The sequence below is a fragment of the Rhineura floridana genome, chromosome 5 (genome assembly GCF_030035675.1).
Source record: "Rhineura floridana isolate rRhiFlo1 chromosome 5, rRhiFlo1.hap2, whole genome shotgun sequence".
Lineage (NCBI taxonomy): Eukaryota > Metazoa > Chordata > Lepidosauria > Squamata > Rhineuridae > Rhineura > Rhineura floridana.
Genome location: NC_084484.1, coordinates 101,934,019 through 101,955,672, shown reverse-complemented (window position 1 = coordinate 101,955,672; position 21,654 = coordinate 101,934,019). Strand labels below are relative to the sequence as shown.

The 21,654-nt window shown below is 41.4% G+C and overlaps 2 protein-coding genes across 2 annotated transcripts in view; one reads left to right on the top strand and one right to left on the bottom strand.

The window, feature by feature from the left end:
• Window positions 1–1,475, top strand: part of SON (SON DNA and RNA binding protein) — a 47,619-nt gene extending 46,144 nt beyond the window's left edge. Inside the window, exon 12 of the mRNA XM_061627765.1 lies at window positions 569–1,475. Within this exon, the coding sequence (XP_061483749.1) occupies window positions 569–727 (159 nt within the window). The 3' untranslated portion in view covers window positions 728–1,475. The remainder of the gene's footprint in view (window positions 1–568) is intronic.
• A 2,243-nt stretch (window positions 1,476–3,718) lies between these two features.
• DONSON (DNA replication fork stabilization factor DONSON) lies at window positions 3,719–14,630 on the bottom strand. The gene is made up of 10 exons (XM_061627744.1): window positions 14,199–14,630; window positions 12,570–12,650; window positions 10,762–10,965; window positions 9,273–9,451; window positions 7,437–7,615; window positions 7,235–7,358; window positions 6,662–6,763; window positions 5,575–5,773; window positions 4,356–4,568; window positions 3,719–4,127 (listed from the first exon to the last, which is right to left on the bottom strand). The coding sequence occupies exons 1-10, from the start codon at window positions 14,508–14,510 to the stop codon at window positions 3,990–3,992; spliced, it is 1,731 nt and encodes a 576-aa protein (XP_061483728.1). The 5' UTR covers window positions 14,511–14,630; the 3' UTR covers window positions 3,719–3,989.
• Window positions 14,631–21,654: the final 7,024 nt, after the last annotated feature.

The window sequence follows — 21,654 nt, the reverse complement described above, 5'->3', positions numbered from 1 at the left end:
CATAAATATATTTGTAACTATTTTGTTAAATACATCAAAGCTGTTTACAGGTTCAAACAACCATATGATAAAAACATTAAAATACAATAAAAACAATGGTCAACTGTTGCAAAAAGGTTTCTTTTTAATTGCCTGCATAAGTCTGGCAGAACAGAAAGGTTTTCAGCAGGCATTTAAAAGTTAAAACAGAAGATGCCTGCTGAATCTCTTGGCAGAGCATTCCAGAGAACTGGGCTGATGACACTGAAGGCTCAACTTTGTGCTGATGTTAAATCTTGGGGAACGATCAGAGCCTTCCCTGCAGATGATCTCAGTGATCGAGCTGGGATAGAAGGGTTCAGGTGATCCCTAAGATACCCTGGACCTAAGTTGTTCAGGGCTTTGTAAACTAATAGAAGGACCTTGAACCTGGCTCATTAATCAAGATATAATGGGTAATTCCTTGAAAGGATCTGGGGTTGGAGGTATGCAAGAAACAAAGCTATAGCCTTTTTTTTTGTCTTCAGTAGGAAGGAGAAACATGGAACTTGATTTTACAAGCACTGTATTTTTTGTATGTGTTTTACAGGTGATGGTCAATGGAGTTGAATATAAGCCTAGCAGTGTCAGTCCTAATAAGAAGCATGCTAAAGCAATGGCAGCTACTGTGGCTCTCCAAGCATTAGGACTAGTACCAAAGGAGCTCTTGGCTAATGCCACTAGCTTCAGGAGTGCCTCACACAACTAAACAATTGTTTTTATATTGACATCCCAGAAATTTTTATTCTACACAAAGGATATTTCTCTTGTGTTTTGTAAATACATTAGCACCTCATTGTAAAAACTGTACAGACATTCTTCAGGCTTTTTTTGTACATGGAAAATGTATTTAAATCACATGGTTTTGGTATGTATATTGATGCTAGTGATGCTATTATTTCTTAAACTACTAACAGTTCAAACATATGACTATAGAGCTATCTGTACTTTGTTTTAAAAATGCAAGCAATCTTTACCTTCAGTATGAAATGTAAAAATTTACTGTTTTGTACCATGATGTAGTTTCCATAGTTTTGGTAATTTTTCTGTTATCAGTTAGAACTGTGTAGTCTTAAGTTTACAACTACTGGTAGCTAATGCTAGACAAGTGCCAGGCCCTCCTATTTTACCTGCAAAGAGAAAATAGATAGGGTTGCTGGATGATGCTTCTAATTACTATTCTCCTATTGAATGCCATTGAATCTAGCAGTTGTCCAGATAAAAGCTACGCTTAAATGAGAATGATGCACATCCAGCAGTTGAACTGATGAGAAATGCAACATAAAATATCTGCCTGCATGTTTGGTAGAAGAAACATGAAACTGTAATTTGACTCAAACATAATGCCTGATGTTGATTGTATACATTTGTGGTTGAATTTTCAGCTATAACTGGATGGGGATACAGAATGTTGTTGTAATCAGCTTGGTCAATAAAGCAGCACAAGTTCATTCTTATTTACTGTCTAGTGCATTTAAGTTCAGATTACCTGTAGTAAAAGGTACTTATTTATTTAGTACTTGATTTATATCCCGCCCTTCTTCCCCGCAGGAGCCCAGGGCGGCCAACAAAAGCACTAAAACTTTAAAAAATCATAAAAACAAACTTTAAAACACATTAAAATAAAGCATCTTTTAAAGTTTCTTTAAAAAAGCTTTCAAAACTTCATCTAAGATTAAAAACATTTTTTTCAAAAAGGTTTAAGAACATATTAAAAAGTTTACTTGTGGTACAAGTGTTCCATTGTAATCCAGGCCTCCCCCCCCCCTTTTTTTTTTACCTAAGTCAATGTTAAAATATTTAGAACAAGAGTAATCCTGATGCCAGTTGTGGTATAGTAGAATCTAAATATAATTTCCTGTGAGATCCTACATATTAGCAGTAGTTGATACTACATAAATACACTTTCAGGTCCTTATTTGTTAAAACATTTTATAGGGTGAAAAATTAGTTTATGCTGTAACATGTTCTTGCAGTCTAGTTTTCAATTTTAGCCCTCAAATTAATAAGACACAGCTGGCCTGATAAAATTACAGGGCTGAAGCAGTAATTAAGACAATGATGGGCAAATGTTATATATAATTTTATATAAACAAACAAAATGATTAAATAAATAAATAAACTTTAATTTTATTCCGCCTATCTAGCCAATGGCCACTCTAGGCGGCTTACAATAAAACATAATAAAATACAATAAACAATATAGCCAGTACAGTATAATACAAAAATTACAGTATTTAGTAGATTGTTTTTACAGTTCTAGGACTAGTTCACCTTTGAAGTCTCAAAGGTCATAAAGGCCTGATGGAATAGCCAAGTTTTCAGGCCCCGGCGAAATATATCTAGGGAAGGGGCATGTCGAAGATCCATTGGGAGGGAGTTCCAAAGCGTGGGGGCTGCCACAGAAAAAGCCCTCTCTCGAGTCCTCACCAACCTAGCCACTTTAGTCGGCGGAACCGAGAGGAGGCCCTGAGTGGCAGATCTTGTAGGGCGGCACACTTTATGACAGTGGAGGCGCTCCTTCAGGTATACTGGGCCGAAACCGTATAGGGATTTAAAGGTTAATACCAACACCTTGAATTGAGCCCGGAAAATAACTGGAAGCCAGTGGAGATTGTATAACACTGGGGTAATATGATCATAACGGCGGCTATTCGTAATTAAACAAGCCGCCATGTTTTGTACCAGTTGTAATTTCCAGACTGTTTTTTACTTGTATAGCTCCTCCTAGCCATTTGACATAGACCAAATAATTATTGCCTTAAGTATTTTTTCACTAGAGACATACAAACCTCAATTTCTATGCCAAAATAACCATGTTAATACTAGTAGAATTCCTAACTCGCAATCGCTGCCTACCAAACATGCCTTACTTATTTTAGGACCTTTATTCTGTTGCTGCACAGAGCAACTTTCCAATAAAATAACTCTTCACACAATTTCTTAATTTTGCTGCCCTTGTACACTGTTGGTTTTTTACTTTGCGGGCCTTTAAGAGAGAGTGGTTTTCTTATGCAGTTGTACCCTTGAGGTTAACGCGCTGTGATGATAAAGGCAGGGAGTAGTAAATAGTTTTGACTATTTCACCCTACTTCAAGTAGTATACTTGAAAAGTAAGAACTAAGACTGTTTAGTTAAAAATGCATCCTTGGATGTGTTAAATAGAAATTTAAAACATAATGGCAATTATTGACACTACATTGTAACCAATGCTGTGAGCGGTGTTCAGCTTGTCCAGTGTCCCACGTGCCCCCGCAAATCTGTTCCAGAGGCTCCATCAACCCTCTAGAGCTGATTTTGAGGATACACAGGGCACTACCACAGAAGACATTAACTATAGCCTTGCAGTGTACTCATGTGCATAGATGTCTATTAAATTATTGAAATAACCCCGTAAGTTTGAAAAACACCCCCCCCTTAAAGAGGCCACTTCTAGAACAATGCAAAAATGTATACAAAACTCAGCCCTGGTGCTGGAGCAAGCCAATGTTCCATTCACAGAAGTAGGTTGCAGCAGTGAAACAGACTGTTTCAGATTTAATAATGTCACCCACATACTACTTCAAAGAAATATAACCCACAATTTGTCTTGTTTATATTGAATCATTTTTAACTTCATGCTTAAATACTGCTTTTATCCTGTAGAATAGTCACTCATCTCAGACTCCCAACCCTTACCTTCAACAAAAATACCGAAGAGTCATGGTTCAAAGTTTAATTTAAAATGTGTAAAAATCAATGTTTCAATTTTGGAAGAAAAAAATAAGGAAGTGGTTGTGTTAGCTGTTCAATACACAATAGTCAGTGTCCCATTAGCTTAGCTTAGGAAGGCTAATCTCCCCAGTAGCATTAGTGTACAGGTTTTGCACATTTAAGAAGTGTAAGATGTCCTTGCTCTTATGCCCATCCAAAACGGCACTATGTATTTAAGGAACATGAATGGTAATTCTTCATTGACCGATAGTGCTTGCTTAGACTTTCCACGTGTAGACATAATTGTTCATTTCTAGGAGCCTTATAGATGACTTTCCTAACGTTGGACAAAGAGTAAGTTGATCCAAAGTGTCAGGATGCAATCCACACTTCCTAAGGTCCTTGCTAAGGGTTTCCTGTGAAAATTGAGATTCAGAGAAGGATGAGTGCAATTACTGAGCAATATACCAGTCCATTAGGACAACTATGATTCTCAATCTGTAAGTAACCAAGTTAACCTCATGCTCCTCTCCTCCCTCCCTTGATCATCTAGGAAACTAATTAAAACATTAGCATGCCTTCTCTTGTCCATTAATTGGTGTTTTTTTTTCAATTGGGGTGGACATAAAGTAAAATCTCCTTACCTTCTTTATGCTCTGTTCATTACTGATGTCTGTGTTAAACACTGCTGTTGGCTCATGTGTATGACACGTAGCAGAAAAAGATCCATTCTGAGCAGATTTGAGCAGCATGGACAAAGAATGCAGACAGTGAGGCATGATAGGGCCCACAATCTCCAAACTAAATATATCTTTGTAATGTGATTGGACTTGTGTTTGTACATTTATGCTTCGGGCCTGGAAACAAGATATTAAGCATTATAACATAAAAAAATCACAAATAACTAGTAGTTTTAAAGCTTTTCAAAGTTTTAACAGTGGGTCAAATTCCACCTTACAGGAAGAATGAGATGGTGAATGCAGGGGGATTGTACTGGTGGTGGACAGGAGGTCAACCAGATTGTGTGTGGTCATAAATGAGTGACTAAGTATAAGGCTACCATCTACAAGCCAGCAGGTAATGGATATGCTGCAGCTGCACATGCATACTGGTGCTTGTTATCCTTATGTGAATTCTTGTGGAAAATTGAGTATTTACAACTTCTAGCTTACCTACTCCAAATTCTAGTGGAATCACAAAATTAAAAAACACACAGCTACCACACAGATATTAAGAACTTTAAACGTTACATGATTTGTGTGTATGAGTATGTGATAGAACAACAAATGGTTGCTAACTGGGCAAAGTCTGCAGCAGGCATAGTAGCAAGTTTCCATCCTTAGGATCTAATAGAATTTCTTTAAAAGTCTGGGCATGCTGCATTATATAATACTAAGCATATAAGGCAAAGGTCTGGTAATATCTTGCAATTATTTCATGTCGTACTAATATATGAAAAACATTTTTATATAGAAACAGACATTCAGAATACTTAGAGGTATCAGTAAATTGAAACGGTAAATTATTAGACTAACAGCCATGCAAGTGATAAGGACAAGTACCAGATTCCAGGAGTCAATAGGCTGGATTGTAACTCAACTTCCCACAAAGAGAAGGGCTCCTTTCATCCATAGAAGGCTTTTGACTCAGTGGAGGATCGCCCTGGCACAACTGGGGGTGTGGGGGAGCTAATTTTTTATTTCCCCCTGCAAGCCCCCTCTCTCGAATCTACAGGAGGAAGGGGGAATTGAAGACATTTGCTTCCCCACCATGGGACCAATGTTCACAATCCATTCTCCCCCATAAAGACAAAAACTATTAGATGAGCTCCGTATATATAAAAATATTATGCTATATTTTTACCTTGAGTGTTTGCATTGATGCACCTCTGAAGGCAACTGGGGAAAGGAGTGTGGGAGGGATGCCACTCTGAGGGCCTGCAGCAGCCACTAAGCTCTTACAATTTATCAAGAAGTTTAACAAAGTGAATGTGTTTGTTCCTTTCACCAACACAAGAGATTCAGGTTTGTGATCCATTTGTACCTCATTTCTCTCCTTACAGCTACATAGACAAAATGTCAAGGAGAAGGGGCATAAACACACAGCAGGAAATGAATACAAAGCCAATACAAGTTTGCAGTCATATAGTTTAATTTTCATATACGATTAAAGGGTAAAGAAGTGCTTCATTTTTAATTGTGTTGAAGAGGCCAGGAATGCCATTTACGTGTACATTAAAACTGTATTGTTTCTACCTAAACTTGAATGTTTAGCTGTTAGAACTCTTAAGAGTTCTCTTAGCTATAAAAGAGCTTTAATCTTACTATCCTTGCAACGAAACAACCCTTCTCTATTACCCCCCAAAACTGCCATGATGCCCACTTTGATGTGCTTCACCCTGTCATATCAAGGGTTTTCCTTGATATGTCTCTCCTGGAGTTGTTAGCCAGGATGACTCTTGCACCCTTCAGGATGGAGGCAGGGGACACCTGGCCAGTGTCGTATGATGACTAGGCAGTTATTTCCCTCTGCTGCAAGAGGACTAAAGTAACAATAACAGGCAGTGGGAAGAGTGCAAGCATGAGTGCACATGCAAAGAGAAGGTGGGGGAGAAGGTAGACAAGCTGGGGGAGGGCAAGGGTGGAGGAACCAGAAAGCAGGAGAAAGGAAAGGCTCTCCCTAGCCATCCTTGTACCATCCCTCTTGTATTGACTTATATTCTACATCCTAATGAGTTTAATTGATAATGGAGCATATTGCAAGTGTATAGCTGTGCAGACCCCAAATACCAAGAATGACCACCAAATGTTTCTGCCTCTCAGTATTCATTTCAGTGTCACTTTCTCAATTGTATATGAATTTTGGCTAAACAATTGTATATGAATTTTAGCTAAACATATACACAGCTATAAACCACAACTTATGGAGTGCCTTGCTTCTGAAAGGATACAGTTTGATAGAAATTGTATCTGGCTTTTTAATTTTGTCTTGAACTCCCATCTCTTCCAACCACGAAAATCCTTCTTCTTCATCATCACTCATTCCTTGTTCCCTAAGCAAACAGGTACCACTTTAGTAAACAGCAATACACAAGTCCTCTTTCAGGGCAGAAATACCTTTAGTAGTGAAATAAGCACTACAGGAAGCAAATTAGAAGAAGAAAAAGGGGTCAATATGAGTTTAGTTATTCCTTGAAGTTGACCCAGAATACCCTGCATTTATGTTTCTGGAAACCGAGGATTGTACTCAACTAACTTTTACTCAGTGACTAACTTAGGTCCATTAATTTCAATGGGCCTTCTATAAGTAAAAGTTAGCTGAATGCAACCCTGATTTTTGTCTGGGATATTCATTTTAGTAAGTTTATTGAATGACTCCTGTAATGACAATAATTCTTTATATATACTTTTTTGTATAAGAAAAGTAGGTTTTAGTACTGAAAAATGCAACAAGATGGAGCCAGTTTTTCCACTGAAAAATGCACAAGACCCCCAAACAAGGACTAGAAAGTTTTACTACATACTCGTCATTCTCAGCATCCTTGCCTGTTGTTTCAGAATCTTTAGCAAGTCCTGTTTCTAAGTGGGATGCCAATGCATTCCATTTCCTTTTTCTAACTTCTTGAAAAGGTAAATAAAATTCAATACCTGAGGGGTGGAAAATGCAAATTAATGACATAGGCTATATACAAAAGGGCCTTTTGCAAGTCATTCACTGTATAATACCTTCATCTTTCATGGCTTCCCTAAAGCCTCTTGTTGTGGGAGAAATCAGTGCAGTGATCACATCACTTCCAGCTAATCCTGCTGCACGGAATAGCACAGTGAACTGGTAAGTGCAAACATAGAAATAGGGACAAAGTTTGGCTTTCAGCAGGTTATAAAGGGAAGTAAAACTGAGACACCTGCAAGATAAAGAAACAATCAGTCTGCAGTGTGGAAGCAGCAAAACTGAGGAAAACAGAACCTACTTTCACACAGAAAGTAGGTAAAAACAAAGTTGTTCTTCTGGTTAGTGGGGAATGGAACAGACCACCTCAGGTTATGGGCCAATCTGGTTCCTGCCTGCTCCATTCCCTGCTGACTGAGAACAGGATGGGCAACCTGTGGCTGTCCAGATGTTGCTGGACTCCAATTCCCATCTTCCCTGCCTATCAGCACGGGAGCTGGAGGCCAACAACATCTGGACAGCCACAGGTTCCTCATCCCAACATCTGGACAGCCACAGGTTCTCCAGTCTTCTGGATAGCTAGTTTCTGTATGGAGGGAATTTTTGTACTGAGGAGTATTCAAGCACGTGAGCTCACACCAGCATTCTAAAGCAGCACACTCACCACTTCAGTAAACTCGGCCTATGTTTCCAGCCATTATGGCAAAAAAGGCTTGAAAACGCATAGACAGTGTCTGGTGAATTTTGAATCCAGGGGTGAGGCAAAAACAGGATTTCCAACTATTAGTGTGGTACCCACACACACCTCTTTGCCACATCTCAGAATCAAGACCACACACACACAGCCCAATTTCTTAAGGAATCACTATTCTCATGATAGGAGGAATGCTAAAGGAAGCAACATTCTAGCTAACTAGGGGCAAGACTAGATTAAGCTGATGCAAATGCACATTTCTGCAGCAGCAAAGAAAAGCTGTGGACTATCACCCTGTGTGCAAGTTTCTGAGCCCCAGAAGTATTGATAGCCTCACCCACAATAGTGCTATCTTGAAGATGAACATGTGGATTGGACAAATAAAATAAATAATAAATGCATATTTATTCCACAGAACACTGTTTGCATGGGAAGGCCCTTAGCAGTACATATCATCTGGAGATACTGACAGATGTCGCTTTGCCACTTACAGCCCATGGCACCCGCAGCATCGAGTGTTTTCCACCAGCTATGGCTGATAAGCCAGCTGCAACTGCTCTCGATAGAAAGAGCCCGGTCAGTTATCCATGCTCTGGTAACCTCTAGATTAGACTAGTGTAATGCACTGTAAGTGAGGCTGCCTTTGAAGACTGGGTACTTCAGTTGCTTCAAGATGTAAATCCTACATAGCTGATTGGGATTGGATGGAGTAATACATCTCTCACCAGTTCTGAAACAACTCCATTGGTTACTGATGTGCTTTTGAGCATAACTGGAATGCTGGTAGGTTCTTATCTTGTTAGCCGAGGGTGGAGAACGTTTCTGGCTTGGTGGGCCAGATCATAGTCTGCCCCCACTGCTGCAGGCCAATTCTGACAGGTGGGTTGTCCCGCCCACATCACAAGGCTGTATGTTTGGCAACACTCTGAGTACAGGGCTGGCAAAATTATTTTTTGCAGGGACTGATTGCATTTCAAGTTCCCCATGATTGAACTCAGTGCCCATCAGGTGACTTTCTCCAGCTTTCTGCAGGGATCGGTTGCACAATCGAGTTAAATAACTTTGTGTTTAAACTTCATACTCTAAAGCCTCAACTCAAATTATATAATGGGTGGTTGTTATAAAAAATGACATTCAAGCACCAGTGAAATTTGCCACTTAGCTGCTCAGTTATGTATTTCTAGTCTCTTCAACTTACCATTCACTTATGAGAACATGTTGGACTGCTTCATCATAGCACCAAGGATTATTTTTCCCAGTCATTTTTCTGTCTGCTCCAATACGAGGGAACAGCTGTAGCCATGGCATAAAAGGATGAAGCCAATATACAAGGCTTTGCTGGAAAGCACATCGGAGCTCTGTGGAAAGCTTTGGTTCCTAAGATAGAGTGACATTTTGAAAGCCATTTATAAAATGACTGAAAAACGTTCAAAGCAATATTCACTATGTAGGTCAAAAGGCCACAAAAGCAGGAGTTTTTAAGGAGAGTAAAAGAATTGCTGTATTTATTGTGTTAAATTCTGAGGCATTGTCTAACTATATGCTCTAATTTAACACAAGTTTATGCAACAACTGCAATCAAAATGCAGATAAGTTAACACCCCGCTTGTCACATAAAAAACATTACTAAAGGCTGAACCACATTTCATGCAGCAAGTGAACTTGCTGCTAAGTGCCCCTGTGTTTATGTTGAATTCTGCAAACGCAAATAGGGGAGAGAAGCACATTTAAAAACAACCTATTACAATATATATAGTAAGAGGCCAGCAGGACTTAATCCCCCCCTTTCAGGGGGCAGCAAAGAGATTTATAGAGTTCTGCTTTAGATCTATAAATCTATTACAGTACATAAGATACCCACTCTATTACAACTTTGTGTGTTGTACTGCAATCGTTACTAATTTTCATTAAGCTTGATAATTTGCCGAGGCCATTTCTGTCACATCCTATAGCCTCTATACAACTCCATCTCAATTGGTATATTTTCTTTATATGTAGCGGGCATTTTTATAGTAGTCCTAAAGGACATATTTGCACTGATGACGCCAAGTACAGTAGTAGGGAGCTCTTTGGTCCCTGTGTAGCTTATGCACAGGTTCTCAAAAGTTCAAAGTGATTCTAGGGCTAGTCCGCCTTCAGAGCGCAGTAAGATGCCTTATTAGATATTTTGGGGTAGGCCCAATCCTGCTACAGTGTGAAACACCACCACCTTTTTTATAAATATAACCAATTTCAGTCATCCTCAGTTTTATTCATATCTACAAAAAAAAAGTCAGATGATTCAGAATGCTTTTTGTAGAGATTATTTCATGCTGAATAAAGTTAGCATGGTAAATTACCAACCTCACAGGTAACACTGGAGGACTCAGTCTTGCATCACCTGTCTCAGATTCACAATATTACTCAGAAAACAGGCTTACTTATCTGCTCTATATATGGCAGGATTCCATCAAAGGGCTGAGATCTTTTGATCAGTATTGTCTTGCTTAATACATATCATCAAATATCGAGAGGCAGGCAGTTTACACATGCTAGGGAACCATGATTGGCCATTCAAGTTTTAGAAGTATGTACAATGATAAACATGGTCTCGCTGCAAATGAACTTATTTGTGTGAAGTATGAATTAGCTCTTTTCTATCTCAGGGTCTCTATTCTCCCAATCAATGGTTAAACAGGTCAAGTTACCTGAATACTTTGAGGCAAGTTTATTAATGCTGCTCTGCAATGCTGTACATAGCCTTGGGATTCTTCTTGTGCTTTTAAATGATCTGCCCATGCAAATGACTGGGAAGATGTGAACAGAAGGCGAGTTTTAATACTCCAGTCTGCAGGAAATTCATAACTTGGGGAGGAAGAAACGATAGCATTGGAAGTGGCCAGATATCTGTCCTTGAAAAACAAAAACATTGAACAAGTTACAAGACTGCTGCTTTCAAAAAAAAGAGTAGTAATAGGAGATGTACTCCAGTGTCATAGAAGGGACCACACACTATCAGAAGAAAAAGGAAGTTCTTATAAAGCACTGCTGCAGCAAAGCAGGTAGTCTTTGTAGCAGGGCTATATGAACAGTCACCAATACAAATTTGTAGGTCAGTTAACCCACCCCTTTGTTATATGTATATCCTTTCCTCCATAAATATCCACAAATAGTGAGCCCAAAGTATCCACTTTCATTTACAACAACCCTTACCCGATCCCCTGCCACTTTCTCTGTCCATGTCCCAAAGAGCATAAACAACCCTAGTCATTTAACCAAGCTATCTTTTGTTCCCTCATATGGACTTGCACTTTTAATGCTTCTGCTTTACTACGATCTGGGAGACCAGGGTTCGAATCCCCACACAGCCATGAAGCTCACTGGGTGACCTTGGGCCAGTCACTGCCTCTCAGAGGAAGGCAATCGTAAACCCCCTCTGAATACCGCTTACTGTGAAAACTCTATTCATAGGGTCGTCATAAGTCGGAATCGACTTGAAGGCAGTCCATTTCTGTTTTTACTGTAAACACAGCAATGGGCCCAATTCATTTGTATGCTAACTCTTCTCATTAGGAGTATACATAGCTGTTCTGTGAGTGCAGCTTTCTGCCAATAAGCTGTCCCCATGGGAGGAAAGGGATTAGTGCAGGAAACTTCTGCACACAGAGCAACATGTTGACGTGCATTCAAAGGGCAAAGGCACTATGACATAGAATCGAATCACAGAATAGCAGAGTTGAAAGGGGCATATAAGGCCATCAAGTCCAACCCCCTGCTCAATGCCAGAATCAAAGCATACCCGACAGATGGCTGTCCAACTGCCTCTTGAATGTCTCCAGTGTTGGAGAGCAGGGCTGTGGAATCGGTACGCCAGACCTTCGACTCCAACTCCTCTATAAATGGCAAATGTATATTAACTAGTAATAACGTTTACTGTAGTAAAATGGTAGCACAAGGCATTTCATCAGCACCACATGAATCCAGAGCTTGGAAAAGTTACTTTTTTGAACTACAACTCCCACGAGCCCAATCCCTGGGGCTGATGGGAGTTGTAGTTTAAAAAAGTAACTTTTCCAAGCTCTGGATTCACGTGGTGGTGATGAAATGCCTTGTGCTACCATTTTACTACAGTAAATTTGTTATTACTAGTTAATATACATTTGCCATTTATGAAGGAGTCGGAATCGGAGTCGGTACATTTCTACCGACTCCGACTCCACCCAAAATTGCTCCCAGCTCCGACTCCACAGCCCTGTTGGAGAGCCCACCACCTCCCCAGATAATTGGTTCCACACCACCTCCCCAGATAATTGGTTCCACACCACTCTAGCAGTTAGGAAGTTTTTCCTGATGTTCAGTCAAAATCTGGCTTCCTGTAACTTGAGCCCACCATTCTGTGTTATACTCTAGGATGACCGAGAAGAGATCCTGCCCTCTGTGTGATAATCTTTCAAGTACTTGAAGAGTGCTATCTAACAGTCTCATATTTATATTTAGCAATTACAAACATTCTTACATTGATCAATGAGTCAACAGATGTTGCTTCAGAAAACTCCTCTTTGCAGATAGGTGCATTTTCTTGAAGACCATTTAAAAACTGAAAAAGGTTGCAAAGTTAAGAGAATGCCAAACGAAGAGTTAAGCTTTAATGAAGAACAAATAATATAATCCACTGCAATGTTTATCATAAGCTTTAGTGAAGAATTGTAAAAATTCTGTCACCACACAAACTTCAGACTTAGCAGTCCTTACATAGTCATCTGCTAAGTACTAATATACATGGTTTATTTATTTGCTGCTTTTCCACATACATATGTCCAAAGAGGCTCATAGGAACAGCAATGCAAAATGTATGTCAAGGAAGCATTTCCATAAATAATGTGATATTCAGTTCACTTCAAAATAAAACAATTTTAAAAAGTTAATTTTGATAGCATAATTACAAGTGAACATTTTAGAACCAAGAAAAATAGGTATAGTCATAGAATCATAGAATAGTAGAGTTGGAAGGGGCCTATAAGGTCACTGAGTCCAACCCACTGCTCATTGCAGGAATCCAAATTAAAGCATACCCGACAGGTGGCTGTCCAGCTGCCTCCTAAATGCCTCCAGTGATGGAGAGCCCACCACCTCCCTAGGCAATTGGTTCCATTGTTGTACCGCTCTTAACAGTTAGGAAGTTTTTCCTGATGTTCAGACAAAATCTGGCTTCCTGTAACTTAAGCCTATTAATCATTAACACTCATATCAATTGATAGTTTGTCAAGATCTAGTTTTAAGTCCCTGTAGTCCAATTGGTAGTTTCATGCACAGATCTGATAGCTTTTGAGTTCTGTGTTGTATATATGGTGTTGCACCAATCTCTGAGCGGTGAGAGACTTGAGGGGTTCCAGCACTTACCCAGGATTCAGTTTCTGTGGAATGAAGGTCACTGGAGACTGTACTGTCTTTAGGATATGGTTTTATTTACACCAATATACAACCTGAGCATAAGACCAAAGGGTTCACAGCACTAACACTCCAACAGATCCTGTTTCCCCATGAAGTTTGTAGGGGAGTCCCCAAGGCATAGTGTTGGATTCAGCACACAAGTCAAGTCTGTCTCTTTCCAGCATCACCAGCCAGCTGTTCCTGTGGCAACATGGCCAACTTCGGCAAGTACATAAGATACATGGTTGGGACCATTATCTTAACAAGGGAACTGGCTTGACCACTTCACTGCTACAAATTCCAGTCTTATAGCTACAGAATCACAGGCTTGCATTGCAACCAAAGACACCATCCAGACCAGCCCCCCATCCTATAACAATAGCATTTTATTATGCTGGTTGGCTCTGAAATTCGTTGTGATTTTATTGTAGTATCGATTTATTGTTATGGTTTTCTTCGTTTTTATATTGCATAGCTTTTCTAAGAAGTTATTTTATGATTCTCTAGGAAGTTATTTTGATACATTAATCGGCACATGAATGCCAACCATCCCCTTTCCCTTCCAGAGGGCAAAAGAAAAAGTACAAATTAGAAAACAGAAAAGGGCGGAGGAAAATAGAGGGAACTCCAGCCCAGAGCTTCCCAGCTTGAAAGTTCCAGACGTCGCCTCTGCAAAGCCTTTGACAAGACTACCTAGAGCGGGTGACGGATTTACCTGACCGCGGGAGTTGTATGCGCCGTTCCCAGTTACTAAATCCGTCCCTGCCGCCGTCGCGTCGGTGGAATAGAACGGGCTGGTCCCCGACGAAGGGCGCGGGCGATTTTCCAAGCTCAAGAAGGGGTTGCGCCTCCGGCTCCCCGGATAAGGCCGAGGGGAAAAAGCAGAGTCGCTGGTCGGACAAGGGATTGTCGCCTTAGGAGACTCCCCAGGGGCCGTTTTGCTTCTTCGAGCCCTTTTCCTCTTCAGCCGCAGCGTCTCAGGGGGCTTCTTGAAGCCAGGAGAGTAACCTGGGACCACGGAGAACATTGCGACAGCTTAAAACAGGAAGCGCAAGGAAAGGCGTCTGCGTCCGGGAGCGCCTTACGAATTTCGCGCCTAGCAAGAAGGCTCCGCCTTCCCGGCGAGAGTGGCCCTTCTGTTTGCCGCGCGGCAGTCAGCCAATCCGCACCGAGGACTTCTCCTTGCTTCTATCCCCTCCCCAACCAGAACGTCTTTGGGCGCATGCCCAAAGTGAACGCCTGAGAGTTGGCAAAGTTCCGTCGAGAATGTTTGCCTCCCAATATTTGAATGCAACACTTACTTCCCCTTTTGTTTTCCTTGGAAGTGTTTGCAGTTGATAAACCCCCATAGGCCTGCTCCCCGTCCCTTCTAAGATTATAATGACAAAAATGATTTTTTCACCAATGTAGACATTATGGCTTCAATACCAAGCCAGCTTTTTTCCCCTTCAACTTGTTTAACATCCAGCCTGATTTAAAAGCTTGCTTGCTATTTTGTTGCATTTCGATTGGTCATAATAAAACGATTTTGGAGTTTTTCAGAATAAAACTGACGATGTACCCATAGCCAAGCATGCTAATACAGTATAACCTTTATCTTCCTCTGCTTATTTAGTGGGCTTCTCTTTGAGAAAAGCTTTTTTTATTTAGCATGCAGAGGATTGACAAACAAGCTCCCCAGGAGACGACATCGTGTCTCTGCTTTGAAAAAAAGTGGCAGCACTTAATCCTTGCTCCAACTACACCACTGCACTAAGGATAACATTTCATGCATCTTTAACAGAGTTGAAGTCCGTGAAAATTTACACTACACTAAATCTATTAAGTACTGCCTAAATATATCCTTTGTCTTTAGGGTGCCACAAGACTTCCTTGTTTTTCCTGTAACAGAATAACACAACTACCCTTGAGTTTCAGATAGGTATAGTTTCTCTTTTCTGATTATGTTTAAAGATTAGAGTGGTATAATACATTTGTACTGTCTATTGGAACCCAGGTAAGTAATATTCATCAGCTATCACAATGCAATCTTTCCACAAAGAAAATGAGAGCTGTGTGAAAAGAAGGAAACTACCTGACATCATACCTAATTCTCCAAGCTTGTTTCTGGGTTATAGGAAACTGTTAATATTTCAAACTCTGGAAGAGCTGAAGGGCACAATTTAAAGCCTTTCCAGATAATTTAGTAGAAGAAATAAAAGCATGGCAAAGAAAGGCAAAGCATTTTCCTTCACACCGTTGTTAGAGAATCTGACTATTTCATCAATATCCCGTTTATTGTGAAAAGCCACATTTTCTCTAAGCAATTCACAGCAGTCTTTTGATGCTGGAAAGATGTTACCATCACAACCAGTTTCTATTGCAGTAACATTTTTCCATAGGGTTTATGGGGTAGCAAGTCCTACATGGTCCAACTGTTTGTGCAGAGGTTGATTTCAGTTATTTTAACAGGACTTACTTCCATACAGGTTCTCACAGTTGCCCACTATGCGACAATGAAACCACCTTTTATGAGCAGAGAAAGGAACAAATTAAGTGCAGTTAAAATTCAGTGGCCATTAAAGAGGAGAAATTACCCATTAAAGTTACAATATTTTGCTCATATTTGTATTTTATATGAATACTGCTAAACTGTAACTAGTAATGTCCAGAAGCAAATATGGAAATATTGAGTTGAAACATGGCTGCCGAGCAGAGCTTGGAAAAGTTACTTTTTTGAACTACAGCTCCCATCAGCCTAATCCAGTGGCCATGTTGCCTAGGGCTGATGGGAGTTGTAGTTCAAAAAAAGTAACTTTTCCAAGCTCTGCTGCCAAGCTGGTAGGAGTTTGTTTGTGTCGCTCTCCTACACTCTTTAAACTTTAATTTTTACTCCGAGCAGTGTCAAGGGTTTGAGTTTGTTAAATTGCCTCTGAGATTTCCTGTTTTTATTAGCACGCACCTGCCAGCTGAGAGGATATTGTGAAGGTTGGTCAACCTGCTTTCGGGCCTTTCTTCTTCCCATTCTCTCTCATTAGAGGCTCCGCGATTTACGGCCTGAGTCAAGATACCTTATGTGGGAGAGCCTTGTGTATAAATAATGGTACACACAAGGAAAATGTGCCTTGACGAAGGAATTCAGCTGGAGATTATAGGAGAGCCTTTAGGAGGAGTGAAACAACTTAAAATTACTCAATTCCTCCTCCCGAATAAAGCTGAGAAGAGAGCTGCTTGCCCCTCCATGCCGGTCGCTGATTCACAATTAAAGGAGCCTGACCATCCATCTAATTCTACCCTGTCTGCTTCTCCCACTGGAGCTGGACTGGACTGGTTTATAGACTTTAGAGACACGCCCAGGTTACAGGAGTTGTCATTACCAGCTAGTTTGAACCTCGCCTTGGAGCTGGCCCAGGCTGAGATCCCGATAAAGCCCCACTCCTGTACGCCCTGGGGAGTTCCAGTATCTGTTACAGGCATTTCTGAGGCCTCAAGTCTCCATTGCCCTTCGACGACTCCTCGCCATCTGTCAGCTGCAGCCGTCCTGGAAAATGAAGGTATCAGTCATACCCTCCTCTTTTCTGATCATCAGCGCTTGAATTCCCAACTGGCGATAGTCTTGAGTGAGATTGTATGTATTAAAAATTTCATCTCGGAGACCAATGGCTTATTAAGAACACTTACTGAGGAATTCGCAAAGCTAATCTCGTCTTTCAAGCATGACATCACTGCTATCAAACTGACCCCAGTTCGGGCTTGCAAACGCAGACTGACACATAAAGCCGTTTTAAATGTAAAAAAATCTAAAAATATTAAAAGGTATAAACATCCAAAAGGCAGGAAGATGCTCTTCAAAATATTGCTCTTCAAAATATTGGAGGCGCTACTGAATGTTGGGACTGCAGAGGGGAACTGCTCTTGATCAACTGCTCCCCATGGTGCCTCCTCTAAACCTCGAATTGAGCCGCCTTCTTCATCCCTGGTCTCCTTACCTTCTGTTGATGCGACTTCCTTAGACATCCTGAGTCCCGAAAGGCGGGACAGTCTGGGACACAACTGGAAGGCGTCCCCTTCATCTCATGAAGCGAAGCATTGGATTTTAAAATATAGCTGGAACAAGACAGCCCTATTAAACTTTCCTGGCCTTAGCCCTAGAGAACACTATGTTAAGAGGATATCCCATGTCTGTAAAGTTTTACAATGATTGAACCTGGCATTTATAAAATCAGAGGACATTGTAAAAGTAGATTTTTTACCCAACTCCTCCACAAATATGTCGGTCCTCCTCACCTTTAAGAACCCAGAGGTGGTAAGCTGAGTAATTGCAAACAGGCACATTTTACTTAGGCATGGAATTTATACTCAAAGACATTTCTTAAATCTAGCGAAACCTCAACCTCTGTATATACCTCAGCAGCATCCTGTTCTGTTATCATCTGTTTCCATTCCTGAGAGGGTGTTAAGACCTTCGGATGGGTGCAACGCTCCCGTGACTATTGATTCTTGCCCTATGAACCCCGACCGGGTTTCCTCCCTCCAATGGAACCCGTCACGCACTTCTCCACCAGCTACTGGGGCTACCGCACCGAGGGATGCTATAGAATCTACTCCTACTAAGCCCCCCAGCGAATATAGTCTCCTTGGTTCAGATTTCGCTAGTTACGACCTTATTGTTTTGGACGAGGCAAGCACTGCTACTATTATGCCGCCTGCTAATGCGACCCAGCAGTGGACCTCAGATCTGGCTTGCACTTGTGACCAAGTGGATGTATCCTTCGACTTTTCCTGTGAAGGTGAGGAAGATCTTGTAATAAACTTTTCCACCTTCCCTGAACATGCACAACGGGACATCATTAACAAATTGCAAAACCTACTCAAAAACCTCCAGGCTAGAAGGACTGACTCAAGATTTTTGGACGATTTCGAACTAGGCTTACCCTCCAGAGACCACACCTCTGCCTCGCCGTCTTCACTACTTCCTCTGCCACATCCTTACTCGAATGTCTGTAGACCTGCCCTGATTTGCGAGGCAATAATCCACCAGGAGGAATCCAGCTCTCCTTGACAATCCTCACCCATTGTGCGTCCAGCTCTGTCTTTTCTTGCAGCTGCCTCATGGAATGTGGCGGGTTGGCAAACTAAATTGGCAGACCGTGGTTTTATCGAGTTTTGTATGCGATTCCAGATTGTATGCATATAACAATCCTGGATTATTTCTTCGACTTTCCCCTCCCTTCCTGGCTATGTTGCTTGTGCCCTCCCTGCTATTAGATCTTATAAGGGGGGTAGACCCCGGGGGGGGGGGCTGGCTACTTTAATTTCAGTAGACTGGAATACAATTGTCTCAGAGATCGTTGTGACTCCGTCAAATAACATCCTGATTACTAAAATTTCTTGGCCTGCGGATTTTGAAATAATTGTGATCAATGTCTATGTGCCTCTGTCGAGAGCCAAGCACAGGTGCCCCGATTTGGTCAGATCTAGACCAGGTACTGACATTCTTGTATCAGCAGTTTCAGGATCCATTAATTTTGCTGACTGGCGACTTTAATGCCAGATTAGGCTTAAATAACTCGGTTATTGGCAGCAAATTGGGGCTGTCCTCGGACGACCTTTCTGTCCTCCCTTGTACGAACTCTAAGGATGCTGCTATAAACCCTGCAGGGCGATCTCTCTTTAAACTTGTTTACAAATACCATCTTTTTATATGCAATGGTTCTTATTTAAACTTTGATTCTGACGTGCATACTTATCTCGGCTCGAGAGGTAGGAGTGTAATTGATTATATGGTCCTCTCCCAACCCCTTATTTCTCACATAAAATGTTTCGGGGTAACATCTAGATCTGAGAGCGACCATATGCCCATACTCCCTCTTCTCTATTCCCCTGCATTCCATTCCCAGCGCTTTCACCCTGTCTGGGACCCTAATGTCCCAGGGGGGCAGCAGGATTCGTTGGAACGGGAAATTGCATGAGACCATAAACTCCTTTTTAAATCTTCCCTTGATGTCAGAACTGAAAGTCTGCCTTCTGTCCTCATTTGATCCATCTAGCTTGTATGACTCTATTGTTAAGAAGCTAAAGCCCCTGCTGTCTACCACTCAATCTGTCACACCGAAGAATAGCGGCTGGTTTGATAATTGCTGTGTAGTAGCGAAACGCAAGCTAGGCCAGGCCATCAGGTCCCTAAGGCAGGTGGACTCGCAAGCAAAGTTTTACGCCTATTTATCATACAGGCGGTCCTATAAAAAAAGCCAATTATATTCAGCAACAATGGAGGGAGTTGGGCCTCGCCTTCCTAGAGAAAAATGCGTCCAAATTCTGGGAACTTGTCTCGAAGGGTCTGAAGGGGGAGCGAGCAGCCATCGATAATCAAATAACCTCAGATCAATGGAGCTCATATTTCTCCACTCTTTATAAAAATAATTCGCCCTGCTCCCAGTCTCCCCCTACCACTTTATCCAGATCCTTACAATTTTGCCCGGAATGGGAACCAGTCTCTCCTGTGGAGGTTGTTTTATTGATCAATTCAGTGCCTGACAATAAGGCCCCTGGAGAGGACATGGTTCCAGCAGAGCTATTTAAGTCGAATCGCGATTAGTGGGCCCCCATTTTTGCCAAACTCTTCACCTTTATTAATTCTTATGCTGATGTTCCCAAGGGCTGGGGAATCAGTACAGTGATCCCACTTTACAAAAGTGGTGCTAAGTCCGACCCCAAAAATTTCAGGCCGATCAGTCTATTGGACATTGCGTCCAAACTTTACGCTAAGTATCTTCTAGCGAAATTGGACAGGTGGGCTAATGAGAATGCCATTATTGCACTGGAACAGGCAGGGTTCGTTAAAGGTAAATCTACGATTGATCACTGTTATGTTTTATTTCATCTCATTCAGAAATATGCATTCCATAACAGAAAAGAACTATTTGTTGCCTTCGTAGATTTCTCGTCTGCCTTTGATTTGGTAGACAGAGGACGCCTCTGGCAGAAACTTGGCACTACAAATATAGACAAACGGTTACTTCTACTCCTGCAAATTTTGCACTCTGACACATCCCTTAGGGTGAGACTAGGGGCCAATGGGCAACTTTCAGAGGCGATCCTTACCTATCATGGGGTTCGCCAGGGCTGTTTACTAGCCCCCTTTCTTTTTAACTTTTATATAAATAATATCGTACAGGAACTGTCAGGCTCAATTCTATCTGTTAAACTTTCTGTTTTACTTTATGCCGATGATCTGGCCCTCATCTCAACCACTCAAGTTGGAATGAGGAGGCTGTTACACAGCCTGGGCCTATTCTGTGCTAAGGAATGTCTCATTAATTACTCCAAGACGAAAGTGGTAGTGTTTGGAAAAAACGAACCAAACACGTTTGGAGACTTAATAACAAGATTATATAACAGCAACTGAGTTACCGTTACCTGGGCCTTAATTTCACTTCCAATTTGTCCTGGAATTCCTATCTTGACTCTGTCAGGCTGAAGGCTGCCCATTCTATACATCAGCTATGCCATTTTTTACCCGCAAGGGAGGTAGTTTGGTTCCCCCTGCCCTGAAAATATTTCGCAGGAAGATAATTCCACAGCTCTTATATGGGGCAGAGATCTGGGGTTATGGCAACATCTTTTCTCTTGAAAAAGTTCAGAACGCTTACCTCAGGTTTATTCTGGCTACCCCCCGTGGCACGCCAGCCTCTCTATTAAGGTTAGAGACCGGCTCGCACCCAACAGAATCGCTGGCTCATGCCGCTTTGGCTTCCTACTGGTTGCGGCTTGCCGCCATGGACGATTCCTGTCTACCTAAAAAGAGTTTTCTCGAACAACTCCAATAATCTTATCACTCTACTTGGTTAAATTGAACCAAATCTAAATTGGCCGCTTACGGGATCTCCATAACCCTTTTACCTTCGCACCTTTCTTTGAGGGCAAAAAAACTGCTGAAGGACAGGATTTTTTATATGCCCAAAGATGGACGCTTTATTCAGCTTCCCAATCGTCCTTTTCCTTATGGTACTTGGTACAAGACATTTAGCATGGAGTCATATTTTTCCTTCCTTTCTGTTCCATCGTTGAGGAGGTCTTTTACTGCCTTACGCCTCCAAACCATGCCCTCGGCTATCCTTGAAGGTCGTTATGCTAACATTCCCCCTCACTCTCGAGTTTGTATATGTCATTCGGATGAGGTGGAGGATGTG

Excerpts from the sequence above, each read along its gene's own strand:
- DONSON (XM_061627744.1), bottom strand. The coding sequence starts at position 14,510 with ATGTTCTCCGTGGTCCCAGGTTACTCTCCTGGCTTCAAGAAGCCCCCT. Across the intron at positions 6,764-7,234 it reads AAGGATGCTGAGAATGACGA|GGAACAAGGAATGAGTGATG; the intron begins GTATGTAGTAAA and ends CTGTTTGCTTAG. Across the intron at positions 4,569-5,574 it reads CATCAATGCAAACACTCAAG|GCCCGAAGCATAAATGTACA; the intron begins GTAAAAATATAG and ends TCTTGTTTCCAG.